Raw genomic sequence first — 18407 nt, forward strand, 5'->3', positions numbered from 1 at the left:
AATCCACTCATAATAAACTCATAATAAAGGAATGCATATATGCGACTGAGAGAAAATTACATCTATAAACGGCTTGTCAAAAAAAATGTATATACACAAACTGTCAGTTTGTTCATCTCTTTTTTGACAACTGGAATACAAACACTGCATCCTTTGAGACACCAAGTATGTCTTTAAAATATTCTATTTATGAAGCAAACTAAAGACAGTTGATGAAACCCTGGATAGACGTTGCACATTAATGACTCAGATACCCATTAATTTATTCATATTATCAAACTCAGATCCAATGTTAATCTCTGTATAGCATTTGAAGTCTGTTAATGGAAACAATTCTGAAAGGAAGCTGTAATTCTCGCTGTTTGGCTGTTGTTCCGCATAGTGAAGTGAATGACAGAAGGCACATTGTGATATTTTATTTCCCATGTATGTAATGTGATCGTAGCTGAATATCATTCATTGTAAATAAACTATTTCCAAAACCCTGTGTATTACTGTTGTGACATCACATGGTCCTCTACCTTTCTAATTGTTATCACATTTTACATTTTTTACATTTACATAATGTCAAATGGGCATATATATGATTATTATAACACCAAATCACAAAAAGTTGGGACGGTACGTAAAATGAAAATCAAACTGAAAACAGCAATTTGTTAAATTATCTTTGACCTGTATTACATTGAAAACAATACAACAGCACATTATTTAATGTGTTCCTCATGAATTTGATTGTTTTTCTCAAAATAAACACGTATTCCAATTTTGGTTCTTGCAACACATTTAAAAAAAATGGGAGGCCAGCCCATCACAGGGCGCACACATACTCCATTCACACCTACGGGCAATTTAGTAACTCCAATTAGCCTCAGCATGTTTTTGGACTGTGGGGGGAAACCGGAGTACCCGGAGGAAACCCCACGACGACATGGGGAGAACATGCAAACTCCACACACATGTAACCCAGGCGGAGACTCGAACCCTGGTCCTAGAGTTGTGAGGCGATAGTGATAACCACTGTACCACCACGCCGCCCCTTGACTACAGCTCCACCATCTGTAATAATTTAACATCAGAACCAGAAAAAGTGAATACAAAAGGTATAGTCATCCATCTCCTTCCACACCCCAAATCAGCATGTGTCCACGCAATCTGGGCTGCACTTGCTTGTTCTGAACCCTCAGATGCCTTCCGCAGCCTACTGTAAGAGATAAATTCACATCACTTTCAATAAGCTCCAAACCTAACGCCAAATCAACTTGCTTCAATGAGCCAGAATCTGCTTTAATGCCACAAAAAAGCTCAAAAAACATCCCTAGCTTTGCATAGGATATATGTTTGTGGCTGCTGTGTACTCTGCTATCTTTCTTACACGGAATATTGCAGATTATCAGCACAATAAAAAGATAAATAATGCACATATAAATAAAACTCCCATATATGTTCATTATAAAGGTTTCTTAGTAATTTATAAATTCTAACAGGAACGATTAATTGTTGATATGTAATGCTTTCATCTTACATCTGCTGCCATCTCTTCCCCTTCAGCAATAGGGGTCTGGAACTACAGCATGGCGAGCATGAGTAACTGCATTTTTATTATGTAAAGTGCATTGCTTTATGCAGAAGGCCGAAGTAGGGAAGAACCATGCACTCATTATTTCAATACCCTCTAACTAAGACAAATGATTAAAAGTTTGTTGCATCCTTTGCAGAAAGTGCATGAGTACATTTAAAAAAAATAAAATAAATTTATATTCTACAGAATTTACAAGACCAAAAACTGTACTGCATGCAAACACTGATCATGGCATGTCTAGCCTAAAACAGCACATTGCATTACCTTAAGGGTGAACCTTACAGGTGAGCATGTTGCACACACTTCTTGTTCCCTGACTGCCATATTTTGATCCACTAGTGCACAATTAGCTTTACTCATTTGAAAAGTAAGTAAAATGAGTAAAAGAGATAATCCAGAGAAATTAAGATGTGTCATACAATGAGTAGAGAGCCCTGCACTTCTCAAACACACAGGCAGTTATTATAGGCACTCATGTATAAATTTACCGATATTCTAAATGTCAAGAACAGGGCTTCTTTGTGTTACTGCGGAAACAGTCTGTATGATTGTAACCAGCAGGCTACAGCGTGTGCTGCTTTGTTGACAGCAGATGTTTCCAAGTGTAAAGCAAACTGCAGAGGGCTGTACCTTGTATTATAAGGGTACAGCAGTAGAACATTTGGCGTGATTAGGTAAACCACACAGTTAATATGGCTCTTGACTGTTATCGCTGTTGTACTCACTGTTCAAGCAATGGATGGAATGACCTTTTCTCACAGAACACGTGGCCATTTGGTCATTCATAACACCATAGTTAATCATGTGTATAATGCTCAGAGTAAAAAATAAATTCATGAATAAAACATTTTCTTATATATATATATATATATATATATATATAAAGCAACACGAGTATCGCAATAAAATTGCCCATGAATAAAAAGATTCTATACCATTAAAATAAAACGATCCATATATTCCTAATTCTGCAGTCTGAATTGGGAAGTTTTTATTTAGTAGTTTTGCCACCATAAAAACAGAATTGTCAACACTACCCAGACATCGACAACACCAAACTTTCCATGATGCTTAACGCTTCGATATTCCTTAATTATAAAATAACTGTTCCCCTAATTCCCTTTGTCTAAAAAAAATATGAAAATCAACAAAGAAAGCAAACCATAGTTTCCACTTGGTTAATTCATGAGCTGATGTCTTTCTGAGTGCTTGAGGTGAGTTTCTTCAGCAAAGCAAGCTGTTGCTCTGGAATGTCATAGTAGACTCTTTTCTGGTCGATGCTTTGTCTGTAGGGAAGCAGGTCCTCCACGCTCCATTCATCAGTTTGGCCTGTCCACACAGTCAGACTATATCTGAAAGAATGGGGAACAGGGATGGAGTTGTCACCATTTAGAGCAGCCCACTTACTGTAAAAACCACAGTGCACAGATGATTTGGTTCATTAAATGTAATGTGCAAAGCAAAATTGGAAAGTCTGGAAAAATCATTGAATATTCTTCTACTTTTACAATGTAAAAAAAAAGTCTAACAGCATTTTATATATACATAACAGCAGTATGTGTGTAAAAAGTATCACTATGCAAGGTAAACATAGTAACCCTGTTAGAGCACCATACAAACGAAAAACATAAGAGTTCATTACATTCCCAAAACAACCTACTATACTTGATATTTCTTACAGAAACAGGAGGAGTTGATGTTATGATTAGGATAAATAAAATGTAGCTCAAATTCACAAAAGCTTCGAAATCAATATGGCAAGTTTTCCATCAGATTTATTTATGTGTAGTCAAGATCCAAGTATAGATGTTAAGTGAAGTGTTTACAAAGTGACTGCAATTATTTAAAATTGTAAATATGCTTCACTTCAGCATAAACTTTAGACTGCCATTGACAGAGTGGCATATGTAGCATCTGCAGTGCATAAATTCAGGCGTATCTGCTAGGCCCAAACCCCAATAACATGGATCATAAGCACTCGGGCGTACCTGCTAGGCCCAAACCCCAATAACATGGATCATAAGCACTCGGGCGTACCTGCTAGGCCCAAACCCCAATAACATGGATCATAAGCACTCGGGCGTACCTGCTAGGCCCAAACCCCAATAACATGGATCATAAGCACTCGGGCGTACCTGCTAGTCCCTAACCCCAATAACATGGATCATAAGCACTCGGGCGTACCTGCTAGGCCCAAACCCCAATAACATGGATCATAAGCACTCGGGCGTACCTGCTAGGCCCAAACCCCAATAACATGGATCATAAGCACTCGGGCGTACCTGCTAGTCCCAAACCCCAATAACATGGATCATAAGCACTCAGGTGTACCTGCTAGTCCCAAACCCCAATAACATGGATCATAAGCACTCGGGCATACCTGCTAGGCCCAAACCCCAAAAACATGGATCATAAGCACTCGGGCGTACCTGCTAAGTCCAAACCTAATTGACATGAATCATAAGCACTTAGGTGTACCTGCTAGACTGCTGAAGAAGCCACTGCAGCTGGTTGAAGGATTGGGCCAGAAGTGCAGCTCGCACAGGAAAGGTGACAGGCTGTTTCAGACGCCTACACACCTTCTCCATCTCCTGCACCATCTCCCAGCTATAGCCTAGCATGGTAAAACCAGAGTGTCACTCATAAAGGATGTTAGAGATAAACAATTCCAATTATGCACTTTAAAATCCTTTGATTTATGAGCCACACGTCACTGACATAGCATATATTGCTAGGCAGTCAAAGCTGCTGTGATTCTACAATTCTTCACTGCTTCGATGACTCAAGGAGGTCTTCCAACAAGCTGGGTTTATTTGGAATGCAAATGATCTGAAGCCTCAAAGTAAATGACTCTTTCTTTCAGAAGGTATTCAGAGGTTTCCCAGCTATTAAGGACTGGTCCCAAACATAGCATAACCCCACAAGCTATTTCTACAACATAAGAAAATGTTTAACTAGAAAGGGGAGCACTTAATTCAGCCAGGATGTCTTGGTTAACAATTATGTATGAGACTTCAGGCCAGGCTCTGACAGCAGGGAGTCTCCAAAATACAAACACTGGTTGCTTGCAGGTCCTAAAAACACACTACACTGTAATAAATAATAATTAAATTAAAAAAGAGTTAATTATTTCTCAGATAAACATATCTTAATTAAAATGAGTCGGGATACCTGGATTATTTATGTTGGGGCTCCACCCTGTGGTCCAACCAAGGGATAGCACGTCACCTGGCAATCCTTGACTGACTGCTTGCAGGAAAGATACAGGGTCAAGTGGGGTGGCTTTCCCTCCTGGGCCTGAGAGGATATCGGCATTGATCCAAACGGGGCCAAGCAGATGTCCCCTAACTTCTTCCAGTAGTCTCATGGAGGGTGCCACAGCTTGAAGGCTATAGTTCAAAACCATTCAAGATTTGCTGAGATTTTCAACATGATGTTAATTAAGACCATGTCAAAATTTACCAATATATTATTATAGTGAGAAATATTATACATCCATCTTCCAATTGGTGAGCCTGAACAGGGTCACAGAGGATCCTGAATACCATCCCAGGCAGTGTAGCGTACCGGACAGGGAATCCCTGGATGGGGTGTCACTCACAAATGAAGACATATACTATAGGCAGTTTGGAGACCAGTTTATCTAAACCAATGTTTTTGGACATCCGGAGAAAATCAGAGTACCTGTGTGGACAGAGATAGGAACAAAATTCACAACCCTGAAGGTTACAATGCTATACATAGAGTCCCCATCATTTACGTTTTCAGTTATAATCACATGTTTGCAGAGTTTGTATGTTCTCTCCTCCGGGTACTCCGGTTTCCCCCCCAGTCCAATTGGAGTTGCTAAATTGCCCGTAGGTGTGCATGTGTAAGTGAATGGTGTGTGAGTGTGCCCTCAATGGGCTGCCCCCCCATCCTGGGTTGTTCCCTGCCTCGTGTGCATTGGTTCCGGGATAGGCTCCAGACCCCTCGTGACCCAGTAGGATAAGTGGATGGATGGATGGATGGATGGATGTAATATTATGAAGGGACAAAGTGAAAATCTGCACATCCAAATACACTATGCTTTCTGACTGGCTCAATGTTAGTTGGCCTTAGCAAGCAATAAAACAACTCTACCTTTTGAAATCCAGCTTAATTCCCTTGTCTGACATCAAAACCTCTTTCAGCCAGTCATGCAGGGTGATATCACTGTCAGTGGCAGGTGGGTGAGCCATGATGGGCTCTGTGGGCTCATAACCTCTAAGAATGATGTCCGCTTCAATCATCAGAGAAGAACCTAATTTAACGGGACATTAATCATCTGGATTTAGTTTTTTTTCTTGCATCAAAGTGGAGTAGAGAAACAACTAGAAGGGCTGAAGTACAAATATTTAACTATGCCTTGTAGGGTTTTTTTTTTTGTATTAAATACCACACATCTTAGACACTCAATACTGTAATGTTAATACCTTCGGAAATATGATACCCAGTGAAACCTTTCCAATATCATAATGGAAAAAAGCAATAGTTTATCTGGAAATTATAGAACCGACAGTGGGGAACCTGGGAAGTGCGCTGCGACGCGCTTACTTTGCAGTCCTTCGGCGATTCTGGACCGGCTGTTGGCCGCATGGTACCACCCGACATCTGCCGCGTCCTCATTCTCAATCTTCCCTTTTCTAAGGAAATACTGCAGCGTTTCGTCTCCCATTTTCACTAAAACACAAATAATACCCGATAACCAACACGTGAGATTTGGTTCCCCAGTACTGGATCCATCCTTTCATTCACTGTCAATCTTAAAAACAGATCTGTAGGTCCAAAATTTAAAAAAGAATATAGATATAGGCTCATTGTCACTGATACATATTTTAAATACATTTATTGCCGTCTTAATATGATCTAAGTGGGACACTGAGTAACACTATCGGATTAACTAATATGTTCGAGCTGTCTGTTATATGGTTATAATATATAATCATAAATTATTAGAGTTAATGAGATGTAACAAACAAGTGACAGCGCGCAGCGGCCAGTAAAGTAACTGTTTCCCCCGGCAGAGGCTATAGAGACCTGGTGTAGCCTCGGTTCGCCACTTCAGGCTCCAGATCGTCCACGTTATCGTTATTAAAACTAAAAGAAAACCGACAAGACGTGCATATCCACATCTGATCAAGGTAAACATACCCGATAAGTAAAGTTTTTCTTCATACGGAACGCAAAGCAGGAACGCTTCCTGTACACAGCCCTATGGGATATGTAGTACAATAGTACAACATCAAAAACCGTTCGTATCCATCCATCCATCCATCCATCTTCCAGCCGTTGGTTGACAAAATAATTCATGTCAGAGAAGGCATTTTGAGCTATGACTATATTTGTAAAAAGTAAAAAAAAAAAAAACATTCAAATTTAAAAGAACTGGATTTCACTTTAGCACTGACTTTTTGCTGTGTGCTGATTGGTCAGTCTCAGTCTCCTATATTCATGCATGTGTCACTAATGTTAATGTGAAACAGCTGGATGAGTTTTTCAGTCAAGGAAATAAATCAGTCGAAGCACAGGAAGAACAGAATTATTTGACAGGAGACTTTCCGTATTAAAGTAACTTGTGAAGCCTGAAGTTGTTCAGTGTCCTCCCTGACATGGGTTATCTGGCCACCATACCCAACCGCTTGTCTTGCCAGGATACACAATTACAAAATCATCAATAATTTATCTTCTGTCATCCACAGGTAGCAATGATGGTGGTACTAAACCACTTGAATCCCAATATTTCTTACAAGTCTTCACTTTCTCTGCATACTTAGAATTAGTGATGGGCCCATAAAGCTTCATGAAGCTTCCAGGTGTTCGGAATGTGGCAGAACACGTTTCGAGTCTTCAAACCTTTTTTCAAACATTGGGAGACCCCTAATGGGTTTTGGCAAGACTTCGAACAATCTGAGAATGAAGTCTACATGTGTTTGCATTGAATGAATAATGTGGCTGGTATGACAGCAGGGTCTGATTGTGTTATGCTACATATAATCTTAGAACATACTATGTGTCTTTCGGTTTTCTCATGTATTTTCAGTATTTACAATGGAATATTGCGATGTATCTGGGATGAACTTATTAAATGCGGTTACATTGTGGCCATTTTAACTTGTTGGGGTTTAGAGGGGTGTTTTTAAACTGTGGAGATGGGGAAAGAATGAGGTGCTGATGCCTTGTGGTGCAGCTTGACAGTCTCTCAGGGGCAATAAAGACATTTAGCACATTGAGGATGTGTTACTGCTGTATGACAGATATCTGGAGCAATGCAAACCAGGGGAGTATTTCATGATGCAGGATTTCTTGCTTAGATGGATAACTTGTCAGATTTAAGGTAGTCTGAGCTACTTTAAGTGGATATAGTCCATTTGGCTCAGCCTACCTTAAATCCAATAAGCAAGAAATCCTCCTTCATGAAATACACCCCTGGCCAGTACAATAATAAATACGAATATAATAACTTACATGAATTCATTCGACAGATGAATTTATCCAAAAAGATTTACAGCAAGGGGATGGAAAGCCAGCCTCCCCCGCGCTAATAATAATACTTATAATAATTAATTTCATATTTTGGCATATCAATATTCATTCATCTTATTGAGAGACATCAACTCAAACTATTTCCAAACGTTTAACAATCGCCTCATGCCATTTCCAGAGCTACTTTCCATAATGAATCAAAATCTTTGGTCGCTGGGCCTCACTTTGATGAGATGACCTCCGAACTCTCGGTATTGTATGTACCACCACTACTTAGAATTCAGAATTGAAATATATTCAATTTTAAAAGGTACAGCAAATCAACAATTATGCACATAGTAATTGGTCATTTTAGATAATGCATTCTGCATTACTACATACATTTGTTACAATGCTAAACACTTCAACTGTCCTGACCCGATGATCGAGTTGTGTGTCTCACAATTATATATCATATAAAAAAAAATCATCCATCCATCCATTTACCAACCCGCTTATCCTCATTTAAAAGAAAATTATTTTATCCATCTCAAACATTTGTGAATTTTTTACTGCATAAGAAAAATGTCAAACATACATTGTGATGTGACAATTGCTTAATTTAATATATTAAGTAAAAATCACTTTTTTCCATTGATAACTTCAAAGTTCCATGGTTTTATCATTTTATGCATAAAAATTCTGCACTATATGCAGAATATTTCACAACAAACAATGTACAAATAAAAATTTCATTAAAATAAGTTATCTAAACTGCAATGTTAAAAACATTACAAGCTGCACATTAATACCAAAAACTGACATGGTGCACATCCAAAGGTCACGGTCAGTTCCTTTTAGTTGAATTAAAAAAAATCTCAGCCACTTTCAAAATACGAGTCATTATAATATTGATATAATCCTTCTTTTATGCTGGTTCCATTGTGAGCTTCCCTTTTATTTGCCTATGTTTCTGAGTGTCCGCATTGTCCCCTGGATTATGAGGAACAGAGAGGTGTTTGCCCAGTTGCCCATCAGTGTTGCCCGCCTCGAGCCCTGCCATCAGATCAGCCATCCCAGAGTCCAGCCCTTTTAGCTGCAGCAGCCGCTGCTCCAGTTCCGCCGTGTTTTGAGCAAGCATATAACTGACCTTCCTTTGGTGCGCCAGGGCCTCCTCCTTGTCATTCAGCTGTAAGGAGATGCATATAGACATAGATACGCCAAGACGGGAAAACTCAAAAAGCATTGCTCTGAAACAAAAATTCTTTTCAGCCATGGATATATTCACATAAAACCATGAAAGAACAGACAATATAAGGAAACATTCTCATTTTGTTCTATTTATAAAGGGAGTCAAATTCTGGGTAAAATAAAGGTAAAAAGAAACAACAAAACTTTTCTTAAATCTGCCTGCTCACTCAGGAACAGTGAGTGATTCTGTAACGTCACCTGAAGTCTAACTGACCAGGTCAATTAGGTGGTGCAGAGTGTCAGGGGGGTCATTGGACGTCTGTCCCTCGGCTGTGGTCTGCAGCATCCCTCTTAGTTTCTGTGCCACCTTCACAGATCCTGGTACTGACAAACACACACTACTGAAATAACACGTGTATCCTGACAGACTTTATGATATCTTATGATATATGATACACACTCATGCCACACACATTTATAATGTCTCTATATGACTGATTGGCACAGTGACAGTGTACAAGGACGCCGTTGATTTCACACAGTGCAAATAAAGTACCATCCATCCATCCATTTTCCAAACCGCTTATCCTACTGGGTCACGGGGGGTCCGGAGCCTATCCCGGAAGCAATGGGCACGAGGCAGGGAACAACCCAGGATGGGGGGCCAGCCCATCGCAGGGCACTCACACACCATTCACTCACACATGCACACCTACAGACAATTTAGCAACTCCAATTGGACTGTGGGGGGGAAACCGGAGTATGTGGAGGAAACCCCACGACGACATGGGGAGAACATGCAAATTCCACTCATGTGACCCAGGCAGAGACTCGAACCCAGGTCCCAGAGGTGTGAGGCAACAGTGCTAACCACTGCACCACCATGCCGCCCCATAAAGTACCATAAGACTATTATTTGGCAGTTCATGACAAGTGTGGCAAACATGAATGTTTTGCTTTTAACATGAACCTCACTTTCTCCCCTATGGCCAAGAACATTCCTGCGAAGGTGGCTGCCTTTCTCAGCCAGATGGAGGACCTGGTCGCTCCTCCTCTTCAGCTGCTGCTCAAACGCAATACGAAATGCGTCTGCCATCACGTAGGCCTCCTCCTTCCTCCTCCTCTGCATCTCCACCTGAAACAAAGGATGCATCCACCCCCATTTCCCTGTAAAAGCACACCAAACACTACACAATCGAGAAGTACAAAGATGAATAAGATTATTTGCTTCTATTTCTATATTATGGTTTACACAAAGTAAACCTAATTTTCACTTCAAGTATCACTTCCTGTATCAATAGCTGAAACATCACCGAAGCTCTTGTAAAAACATGAGCGAAATGGCAAATATCCCTTGACTCTCTACCTCCTGTGTGAGCTGAAGCACCTGCTTGCGGCTGGTAGCTGCAGTCCTGGCACAGGGACAGGGATTCCTCTCGCTGCCACTGCAGCAGCAGGCCCCAAGAACGGCCAGCTGGGGCACAGATACAAACAAGTACAGCCATGTGTTGCTTAATGACGGGGATATGGTCTGAGAAATGCAGTGTTAGGCAATTTTGTTATTATGCAAACATCATAGTGTACTTGCATACTATATGAAACACATTGTTTTACAGTAAACATTTTTATATAGAGTACATTATAAAATAAAAATTATGCTTAATTACATAAACCAGTAACATATTTATCATTATCAAATATAATGTACTGTGCATAATCGCATGTGCTATACTATTATACAGATGACAGTGCAGTAGATTTTACACCAGCATCACCACAAACACGGGAGTAATGTGTTGTGCCATGACATCATCATGGCTTTCAGCTCCATCACAATAATATAGGACCACCACTGTATACAGTATGCAGTGTGGCTTTGACAGAAACGTCTTTATGTGGCACGTCAATGTACATCAATAAACTTTTAATACATTTAACCCGATACTAAAAGAGAAATCTCTCAGAAGAAAATAACACAATAACTTCCATTTCCATAGTAGAGATAATTATAGTGTAATCCATATTCTGCTTTTGCCAGCCCCTCCAGTGCCCATACTTCCAGTGCTGTCCCATCTCTCCCCAAGCCGCTGCAAACAGGAAGTGACCCCTTGAAAGCTCTCTGCTGTTCCACACTTAACAAAGACATAAGCTCTAGGCACCGCTGGCTCAGGACTGCCGGGGGAAAAAAATGGTGGTTGAAAAACACTTAGGCATCTCAACAATAAAATGAATATCATTCAGCTGTAATTCTACTTTAAATGTACGGAATAGGTAATCTGTGTTACATGTGGGTTGTATTTTTGAGGGATCATGCATCTTAGAAACACTAACCAATAACATTATTGATGTACAAAACAAAAGTCACCACACCCATAAATAACCATGGCTAAATTGTGATTTTTGTAATTGCAGGCTTTGGAATACCTACAGGTATTCTCTGATCTCAGCTCCTGCACCATCTTTGCAGTCTCTTCTACCGTGTCACTCAGAGTCTTATTTTCAATGCACATCCTGATACCACAAAACACATGCAAAAGCTTTATTTACAAAGCACTGCTAATCTGTCTGCAATTCTATAAATGCAATGAATAACCAGTCTGACTCATTAATGTGACCATCTGAATCACTGTAACAGTTTTCAAATATACCTTTCATACTTGTCTTTCCAGGACTGCTCAATATTCTTAAATCGTCCCTGGTTGAAGGTGATTTCCCACTGTAAATCATTCACTTCCTGAAAGGAAGCATAACTTGAAACAATGTGGGAGGTTAAGGACATCTACTGGCTACTCTGAGTGCTTTTCATTTGATCTGATTCACAGAAAGAGAGAGTCAGTTTTAGCCCAGTTAACTCAGAACAAGTAGAACAAGACACAACAGAACAGCATTATGAAGATGCATAAAACAAACACACAAAACAAATTCTGTATACGGTAATCAAAGTAAATGTATTTTAAATCTCAAAATAAAATGTGCATAATAACAAAAAAATACAGGGTGTACAAAATTTCCAAAACACCACATGCAAAGGACTTTAACACTTAAGTAACTAAATCACAATTACAAACACAGCTACAACACTGAGTCATATAGAGTAAATTTGCTGTATGTGTCAGACCTAAATGGGGTCGGACAATTAGCAACTTGAAATTTAATAGTCTTATGGTACTTTATGGGGTGGCATGGTGGTGCAGTGGTTAGCACTGTTGCCTCACACCTCTGGGACCCGGGTTCAAGTCTCCGCCTGGGTTACGTGTGTGTGGAGTTTGCATGTTCTCCCCATGTCGTCGTGGGGTTTCCTCTGCGTACTCCGGTTTCCCCCCCCACAGTCCAATTGGAGTTGCTAAATTGTCTGTGGGTGTGCATGTGTGAGTGAATGGTGTGTGAGTGTGCCCTGCGATGGGCTGGCCCCCCATCCTGGGTTGTTCCCTGCCTCGTGCCCATTGCTTCCAGGATAGGCTCCAGACCCCCTGCGACCCAGTAGGATAAGCAGTTTGGAAAATGGATGGATGGGATGGTTTCCCTGGTGATTGCATAATGGCCATGGATATATTCACATATTACAGGACCCCTGGTGCATCCTACTGAGCAAACACTGCCCCTTCATGATACTTCATCAAATTCAAGAGTGGTTTCAGAAACACCAGCACAAATTCAAATACAGTTTTCCCAGTCACTAGATCTAAACAACACTGACCTCATAAATTCTGGAATGCAGAGTTCAAAGATGATTTCCAAATGCGTTACCCCAAATGCTTTATCCCTCAGTGTACTAGCCTTTTGCTCTTGGTCCAAAACCTCACACAGTCTTCAAGAATTTTATGACAACCAAAAATGACTGAAGCTGTAGGCAAAACGTGGTCCTACTCGATATAAGGTACTTGACATTAATATATTGTTGAGTGATTATATTGTCCGCCCACTGATGACAAAAGGTACATTTACCTTCTCCAAGGCCTTGTTTCTCTCCTCACTTTTCTGTAGTAAAGTCTTGGTATGCGTGGTAGCTTTATCAAACACAGCCTTAGAAGGGACAACGAGGGAGGAGGAGGCAGGAAGATGAAGACTCAGAAAAAGTTAAGACCTCATCAGTTAAAGGAACTATTTTTATATTAAAAAGGAAAAATCTGCTCGGCATTATAAAAATGAGCCCCAACGTAAGCACTCACCCGGCTCTGTAGTATCTTGAGGGCTTCATGTTTGCCCTCCAGGTGACGCTGAGTGGCCTCCAATTCACAACGCAAAATTTCTGTCTTCTGTTGTATAGAGTAGTGAATCAAACACGAATTAACCAAATTAAATGCTACCAAACATGCATCATAATAACTTTCATGGATTGCTACCTTCTTTTATCACCTTTATTTTAATCACCTGCAGTTTTGTTTATTAATATCAATTAAACGCTAAGTAAACTACAAAAGTTTAACATCCATGCATCTTTGAAACTCCTGGCCAGGGCTGTTGATGTTTTAAAACCACAATCGTAATAGTAAACTAATTTGTTAGACATAACGGCAGCATTACCACACAATATAAAGTACTATAAAAGAAAGAATTTATGATACATTTTGTTCCTTATCACATTATAATGTCGTGTTGGGCATTTATGAGTCTTTCATATTTATTTATTTGTCAGACGTTCTTGTACAAAGTGAATAAAACCTACCAAAACAGAGGGATATGGCTGTGTGCTGGTTATATTAGGAGATATTTGAGTTATCTGCTCACCTCTGTAGCTTCCTGGAGTCGGGTCTTCAGCTCCTCATTGGAAAGATCACAAAGTGATCCTGGGGCGAAAAACAAACATACATGTACTGTAAGAGAGACAATGTGCGAGCTTTAAATCAACATGCCCTGAATGTTCTCCGGCGTTCTCAAGTCAATAGTGTGTTTGCATAATTATATCCAATCAGCACACTGCTTTGTTTAGTACGTCACTGGGCATTACGGTATCTTCATGGGTAAATACAGGAACTCTAGATGGTCGGGAAAAGAACAGCTTTTTTTGACATTAGCTTACAAAAAGAAAACACGAGAGGTGTCAATAATTGACTTTTTTTTCCCTTAAAATCACCCATCCTAACAGATGAGAACTACAAACAAAAACATGACAAATGTTACACTTAAAAATCATAATGAAGTTACTGAAGATTTAATGAATTCAAGATTTTATAATACCTACAGGTATGTGTTACATTGGACCACTAAGCAAAAACAAGTTTAAGAATTCTCCATTTCCTAGGGAACAGATTTGAAAAATAACTGCAGTAGCTCTCAAAGATATTCTTGTGGTCATGCTCAATTTCATGATAAAAAAGATGTGCATCACTTTTTCCAAAAAAAGCAAGAACAGATTTGTTGCGTGTTAAGAATACTCAGTAATTGAACACACTCTCCGATGCAGTGAGTGCATATTCCTGTTTTCACTGCCATCCAGTATGCAGGTCAGTTTTGCTCACGTTACAAGGTGAGCGCCGGCATGCTAATACACTGCAGTTATGGAAATGTAAAAATGCATAGAAAACAGAAGAAGAATATAAGGTTGCACCACAAATATTCAGTTCTAAAAAACTGGAAACAAAAATCCAAATGTTGTTAATAGATTAAAATATCTTTGAAAACATAATGTCATAATATCCATCCATCCATTTTCCAAACCGCTTATCCTATTGGGTCGCGGGGGGTCCGGAGCCTATCCCGGAATCAATGGGCACGAGGCAGGGAACAACCCAGGATGGGGGGCCAGCCCATCGCAGGGCACACTCACACACCATTCAGTCACACACGCACACCTACGGGCAATTCAGCAACTCCAATTAGCCTCAGCATGTTTTTGGACTGTGGGGGGAAACCGGAGTACCCGGAGGAAACCCCACGACGACATGGGGAGAACATGCAAACTCCGCACACATGTGACCCAGGCGGAGACTCGAACCCGGGTCCCAGAGGTGTGAGGCGACAGTGCTAACCACTGCACCACCATGCCGCCCCCTATGTCATAATATGTAATGCCATAATCTCAAAATAGAGTCCCTCAGCGTTACCAGTAAGTCTCCAGTGAGAGCAGGGCCGCTCAGCGTCCCCTTCCTGCTGCAGTGCAGCACAGGATGTCCAGGTGAAGGCCACAGTACCGCTGTCACCAGGCCCATTCGATGCCACCCGCGGAGCCTCCAGGTCCAGCGAATCTAGCCTGTCCTCTTTTCTGGCATACAGTGCTCCCGGCTTCTTGCCCAGGCCGTCCCCAAGGTCCCCCCCCATCATGTCATCCTCAGATGGTCGCCTTGGGGTGTCCTTGGCCCATTCCGCCCCAGCCTCCATCGAACCTTTTGTTTCCAGTTTGCATGAAAAATAACAATAACAATGCCTGAGCCTCAGCTGTACAACTGTGGTAGCACTGGTGCTGAAGCAGGTGCGAAGATGGTGACTTTACTCCTGCACTGGAAAAATAAAATGCTGTTTCTAGTATGTCTTTATTTATTGAACTTATTTACATGAGACTAATATATCACCAGACTGAATTTCATTAAAATATAGCTATCCTGTAGAATTGCATTATTTGCTATTTGTATGTAAACGTAAAGGTCTTCGGTCATTGTAATATGACGTAACCGACGTTTTATTTAAAGTGCTTGGTAATATATTGGTAACAGCCGCATACGGTTAGAAAATGAAGACAGACTACTTAAGTAATAGCTTTACCAATTTTTCACAATTCCAGCTTAATTGAAAAACACAATTAAAAACAACTATAAAACAATGTTACCTTCTGAACTTTAACTAAGTTTGAATTGTAACATGATTCGGCTACGTGGCATCAGGTGCCATCTGCTTACCTTAAATGCTATCCAAACGCAACATATGGAATACGCATAAAATACTTTCTCTCTTAGAAATAAAGATGGTGTAACCGCGTTAATTCTTCAAGGATGCGAAAGACACACAGTCTCTGAAGTTTCACTAGAATACCTGGGACTTCACTCACGGACGTGGCAACAATACGCCTCGGGCGACAGGAAAAGACGGGAGGAAAAAAGGCATAGGCGTAACCCAGAAATACGCACCATACATGTCGTCTTTTTTTCGTACCATTTACTACTATGTGAATATTCCCAAAGAAATTTACTAGCTAAGCCGACTCTGAATAACAAGGTGAATAATAACCAAGTGGGGTGGAACATTATATTAACTTTAAAAAGTATTATGATAAGCAAACCAATTTTATATACGTTATGACCAAATCACTAAAGCAAAAATTATGCATTATTCGACTCACAAATGCATCAATTAACTAAAAACAAACTTTTTAAAGTGAATCTTCGAAAATGTAGGTTTCGTTTAAAAATGTACGTCCTTCCGCCGTCGCTTTCCTCGTAGGCGCTATTAGTTTTCACAACATTCCAAATGCAATGCATTATAACTTGATAGATACTAGTATTACTGTGTAACTGTTGAAATTGTTGCATATTAATTTTGGTTGAGAAATATTTACATTTTACTTCTGTTTTGCGTTACTTTCATTATATTAAAATACATTGTAAAAACGTATTGTCTTTGTAGACGTTCAACCTTATTCAGAGATTTAAGATTCCCTAACGTTTCATGCTTTGTGAATGTGTTTCATAAGCTGCAAAATGACATTAAGGCATGTAAGGCATATGTTCTTAAAACACAAATATCTAATTAACTTTATGTTGGGGTTTAAAGCCAGTCTCTGCTCTGTGTGTGAAGTTTGCATATTATCCTTGTATTGGTTAGGTTTCCTCCCTCAGTGCAATTACCTGAAATTGGCATCTACTAATTGGCATCTGTAAATTGCCTACAGCAGTGGTTTCCAAGCCAGGCCTTGGAGACCCTCAGATGGTTCATGTTTTTGTTCCCTGCCAGCTCCCAAAAATATGGACTGTCTGGGGGTCCCCTGTGGCTGGGTTGGGAAATACTGGCCTATAGTGTGTGTTCTGTAATAAAATGACGACCAATCAGGACTGTGCCACATGCTGCCTGGGATTCAGTCCTCTAATGAGAATCAGTGGCTATAAGATGAAAGGATGGATACTGGGATAGAACTTAAGAAGGTTTGGTGGTAACCAACTGGTAGAAAAAAAAAGTCCAACATGGATATGTTTTTTTTTTTTTACTAGGTATCAGGCAGTTATTCTGTTTTTTGTATTCACCCTTCTAAATATATCGCCTTGGGTACGTGGGTGAGCTTAATGTACAAACCTGGATGGGTAGCTTTAGTATTAAACATGTTGATGAAAATGCATTTGAATAAATGATGTGGAATATGTTTTTACCAGGTGCTGCAGCTTTCATACCAGACCTGTTTAGTCACAGACTCTAGTTCATTATGTGCGCATTACTGGACGCTCCAAAGTTAGGTAGGAGATACAGAGGTGGGACTTTATTGGTCCTCTGAAGGAAAGTATGGTGTTACAGCAGCTCATATTCTGATGGTGAAACAGAAAAAGACATAAGAAAATGGGCAGAATAGCCATAACCATAACTAACCAATGCCTCTCTACTGTATATCCTACACTAGCTCATGCTCCTTCCTCTCCAGAGAGATAACGTCCTACTTTCCCACAGCCAGCATGCATTTCCTGGTATGTTCCATCTTTTCTGCTCATCTTTTCTGCCTAACCACAAATAGTTCCATGTGGCCATTTTGGGCTGAACCCACTAAGGTTGATGGTGAATATCACCTCAGCACTGGCTCCAGGGCTGGGTACTATTAACTCAGTTACAAGTACAGTAGACTTTTTCTTGGTACCTTTCTTTGCTGTAGTATATCTGGCTTCTCCGGATAGACTTGTTTGCCGTGAGAAACTCAACCAGGACTTCAGGCCACAGATGACATGGCTTCCACATGCCCCAATGTACTGTTACATTTTTGCATTCACAATGTGTTAAAGCAACACAGTGTACTTCAAGCAGAAATATATTCAATATTTTTTTTACTTTTAATAGTTATACCGTGAGAGCGTGAAATTAAATGTATCTATAATAATATGTATCTTTAATAATAATGTAAATCTAAATATCAACAAGGAACAATGGTCATTGGCCTGCTGTATGCATGCTAAAACCATAACTGCTTTACAAATATTGGTGGGTAATAGTGCTGTTAAAAGTTCAAAGGTTCAAAGAAACT

At 40.1% G+C, this 18407-nt stretch overlaps 2 protein-coding genes across 11 annotated transcripts; both read right to left on the minus strand.

Moving 5' to 3' along the window:
- Nucleotides 1-401: 401 nt before the first annotated feature.
- LOC125718106 (protein FAM151B-like) lies at nucleotides 402-6880 on the minus strand. Of its 3 annotated transcripts, XM_048991668.1 has the most exons (7): nucleotides 6641-6798; nucleotides 6158-6283; nucleotides 5705-5864; nucleotides 4754-4971; nucleotides 4061-4196; nucleotides 2745-2934; nucleotides 402-1204 (listed from the first exon to the last, which is right to left on the minus strand). In XM_048991668.1, the coding sequence occupies exons 1-6, from the start codon at nucleotides 6750-6752 to the stop codon at nucleotides 2766-2768; spliced, it is 921 nt and encodes a 306-aa protein (XP_048847625.1). In that variant the 5' UTR covers nucleotides 6753-6798; the 3' UTR covers nucleotides 402-1204; nucleotides 2745-2765. The 3 variants fall into 3 exon arrangements, with proteins under 3 accessions (XP_048847625.1, XP_048847635.1, XP_048847616.1); XM_048991678.1 differs by having other exon boundaries at nucleotides 402-2934; nucleotides 6755-6880; XM_048991659.1 differs by having other exon boundaries at nucleotides 402-2934.
- Nucleotides 6881-8664: 1784 nt separating this feature from the next.
- LOC125718051 (coiled-coil domain-containing protein 125-like) lies at nucleotides 8665-17094 on the minus strand. 8 transcript variants are annotated; one of them, XM_048991558.1, is made up of 12 exons: nucleotides 17035-17094; nucleotides 15301-15579; nucleotides 13985-14043; nucleotides 13426-13512; nucleotides 13202-13279; nucleotides 11905-11990; nucleotides 11685-11767; nucleotides 11313-11428; nucleotides 10623-10730; nucleotides 10232-10391; nucleotides 9531-9640; nucleotides 8665-9254 (listed from the first exon to the last, which is right to left on the minus strand). In XM_048991558.1, the coding sequence occupies exons 1-12, from the start codon at nucleotides 17045-17047 to the stop codon at nucleotides 8994-8996; spliced, it is 1440 nt and encodes a 479-aa protein (XP_048847515.1). In that variant the 5' UTR covers nucleotides 17048-17094; the 3' UTR covers nucleotides 8665-8993. The 8 variants fall into 8 exon arrangements, with proteins under 8 accessions (XP_048847515.1, XP_048847506.1, XP_048847524.1 ...); XM_048991549.1 differs by lacking the exon at nucleotides 17035-17094 and adding an exon at nucleotides 16318-16546 and having other exon boundaries at nucleotides 9531-9634; XM_048991567.1 differs by lacking the exon at nucleotides 17035-17094 and adding an exon at nucleotides 16318-16544 and having other exon boundaries at nucleotides 10644-10730.
- Between the last annotated feature and the right edge of the window lie 1313 nt (nucleotides 17095-18407).

This window comes from Brienomyrus brachyistius, chromosome 2 (genome assembly GCF_023856365.1).
Source record: "Brienomyrus brachyistius isolate T26 chromosome 2, BBRACH_0.4, whole genome shotgun sequence".
In the NCBI taxonomy this organism is placed as follows: domain Eukaryota; kingdom Metazoa; phylum Chordata; class Actinopteri; order Osteoglossiformes; family Mormyridae; genus Brienomyrus; species Brienomyrus brachyistius.

Coding starts and splice junctions, on each gene's coding strand:
- LOC125718106 (XM_048991668.1), bottom strand. CDS start 6,752: ATGTTTACCTTGATCAGATGTGGATATGCACGTCTTGTCGGTTTTCTT. Junction 5,865..6,157: donor AATCGCCGAAGGACTGCAAA/GTAAGCGCGTCG, acceptor CCGTTAAATTAG/GTTCTTCTCTGATGATTGAA. Junction 4,972..5,704: donor ATTAAGCTGGATTTCAAAAG/GTAGAGTTGTTT, acceptor TTTGAACTATAG/CCTTCAAGCTGTGGCACCCT.
- LOC125718051 (XM_048991540.1), bottom strand. CDS start 16,345: ATGGTACGAAAAAAAGACGACATGTATG. Junction 15,580..16,317: donor AAAAAAAGACGACATGTATG/GTGCGTATTTCT, acceptor TGGAAACAAAAG/GTTCGATGGAGGCTGGGGCG. Junction 11,768..11,904: donor TGGAAAGACAAGTATGAAAG/GTATATTTGAAA, acceptor TTGTGGTATCAG/GATGTGCATTGAAAATAAGA.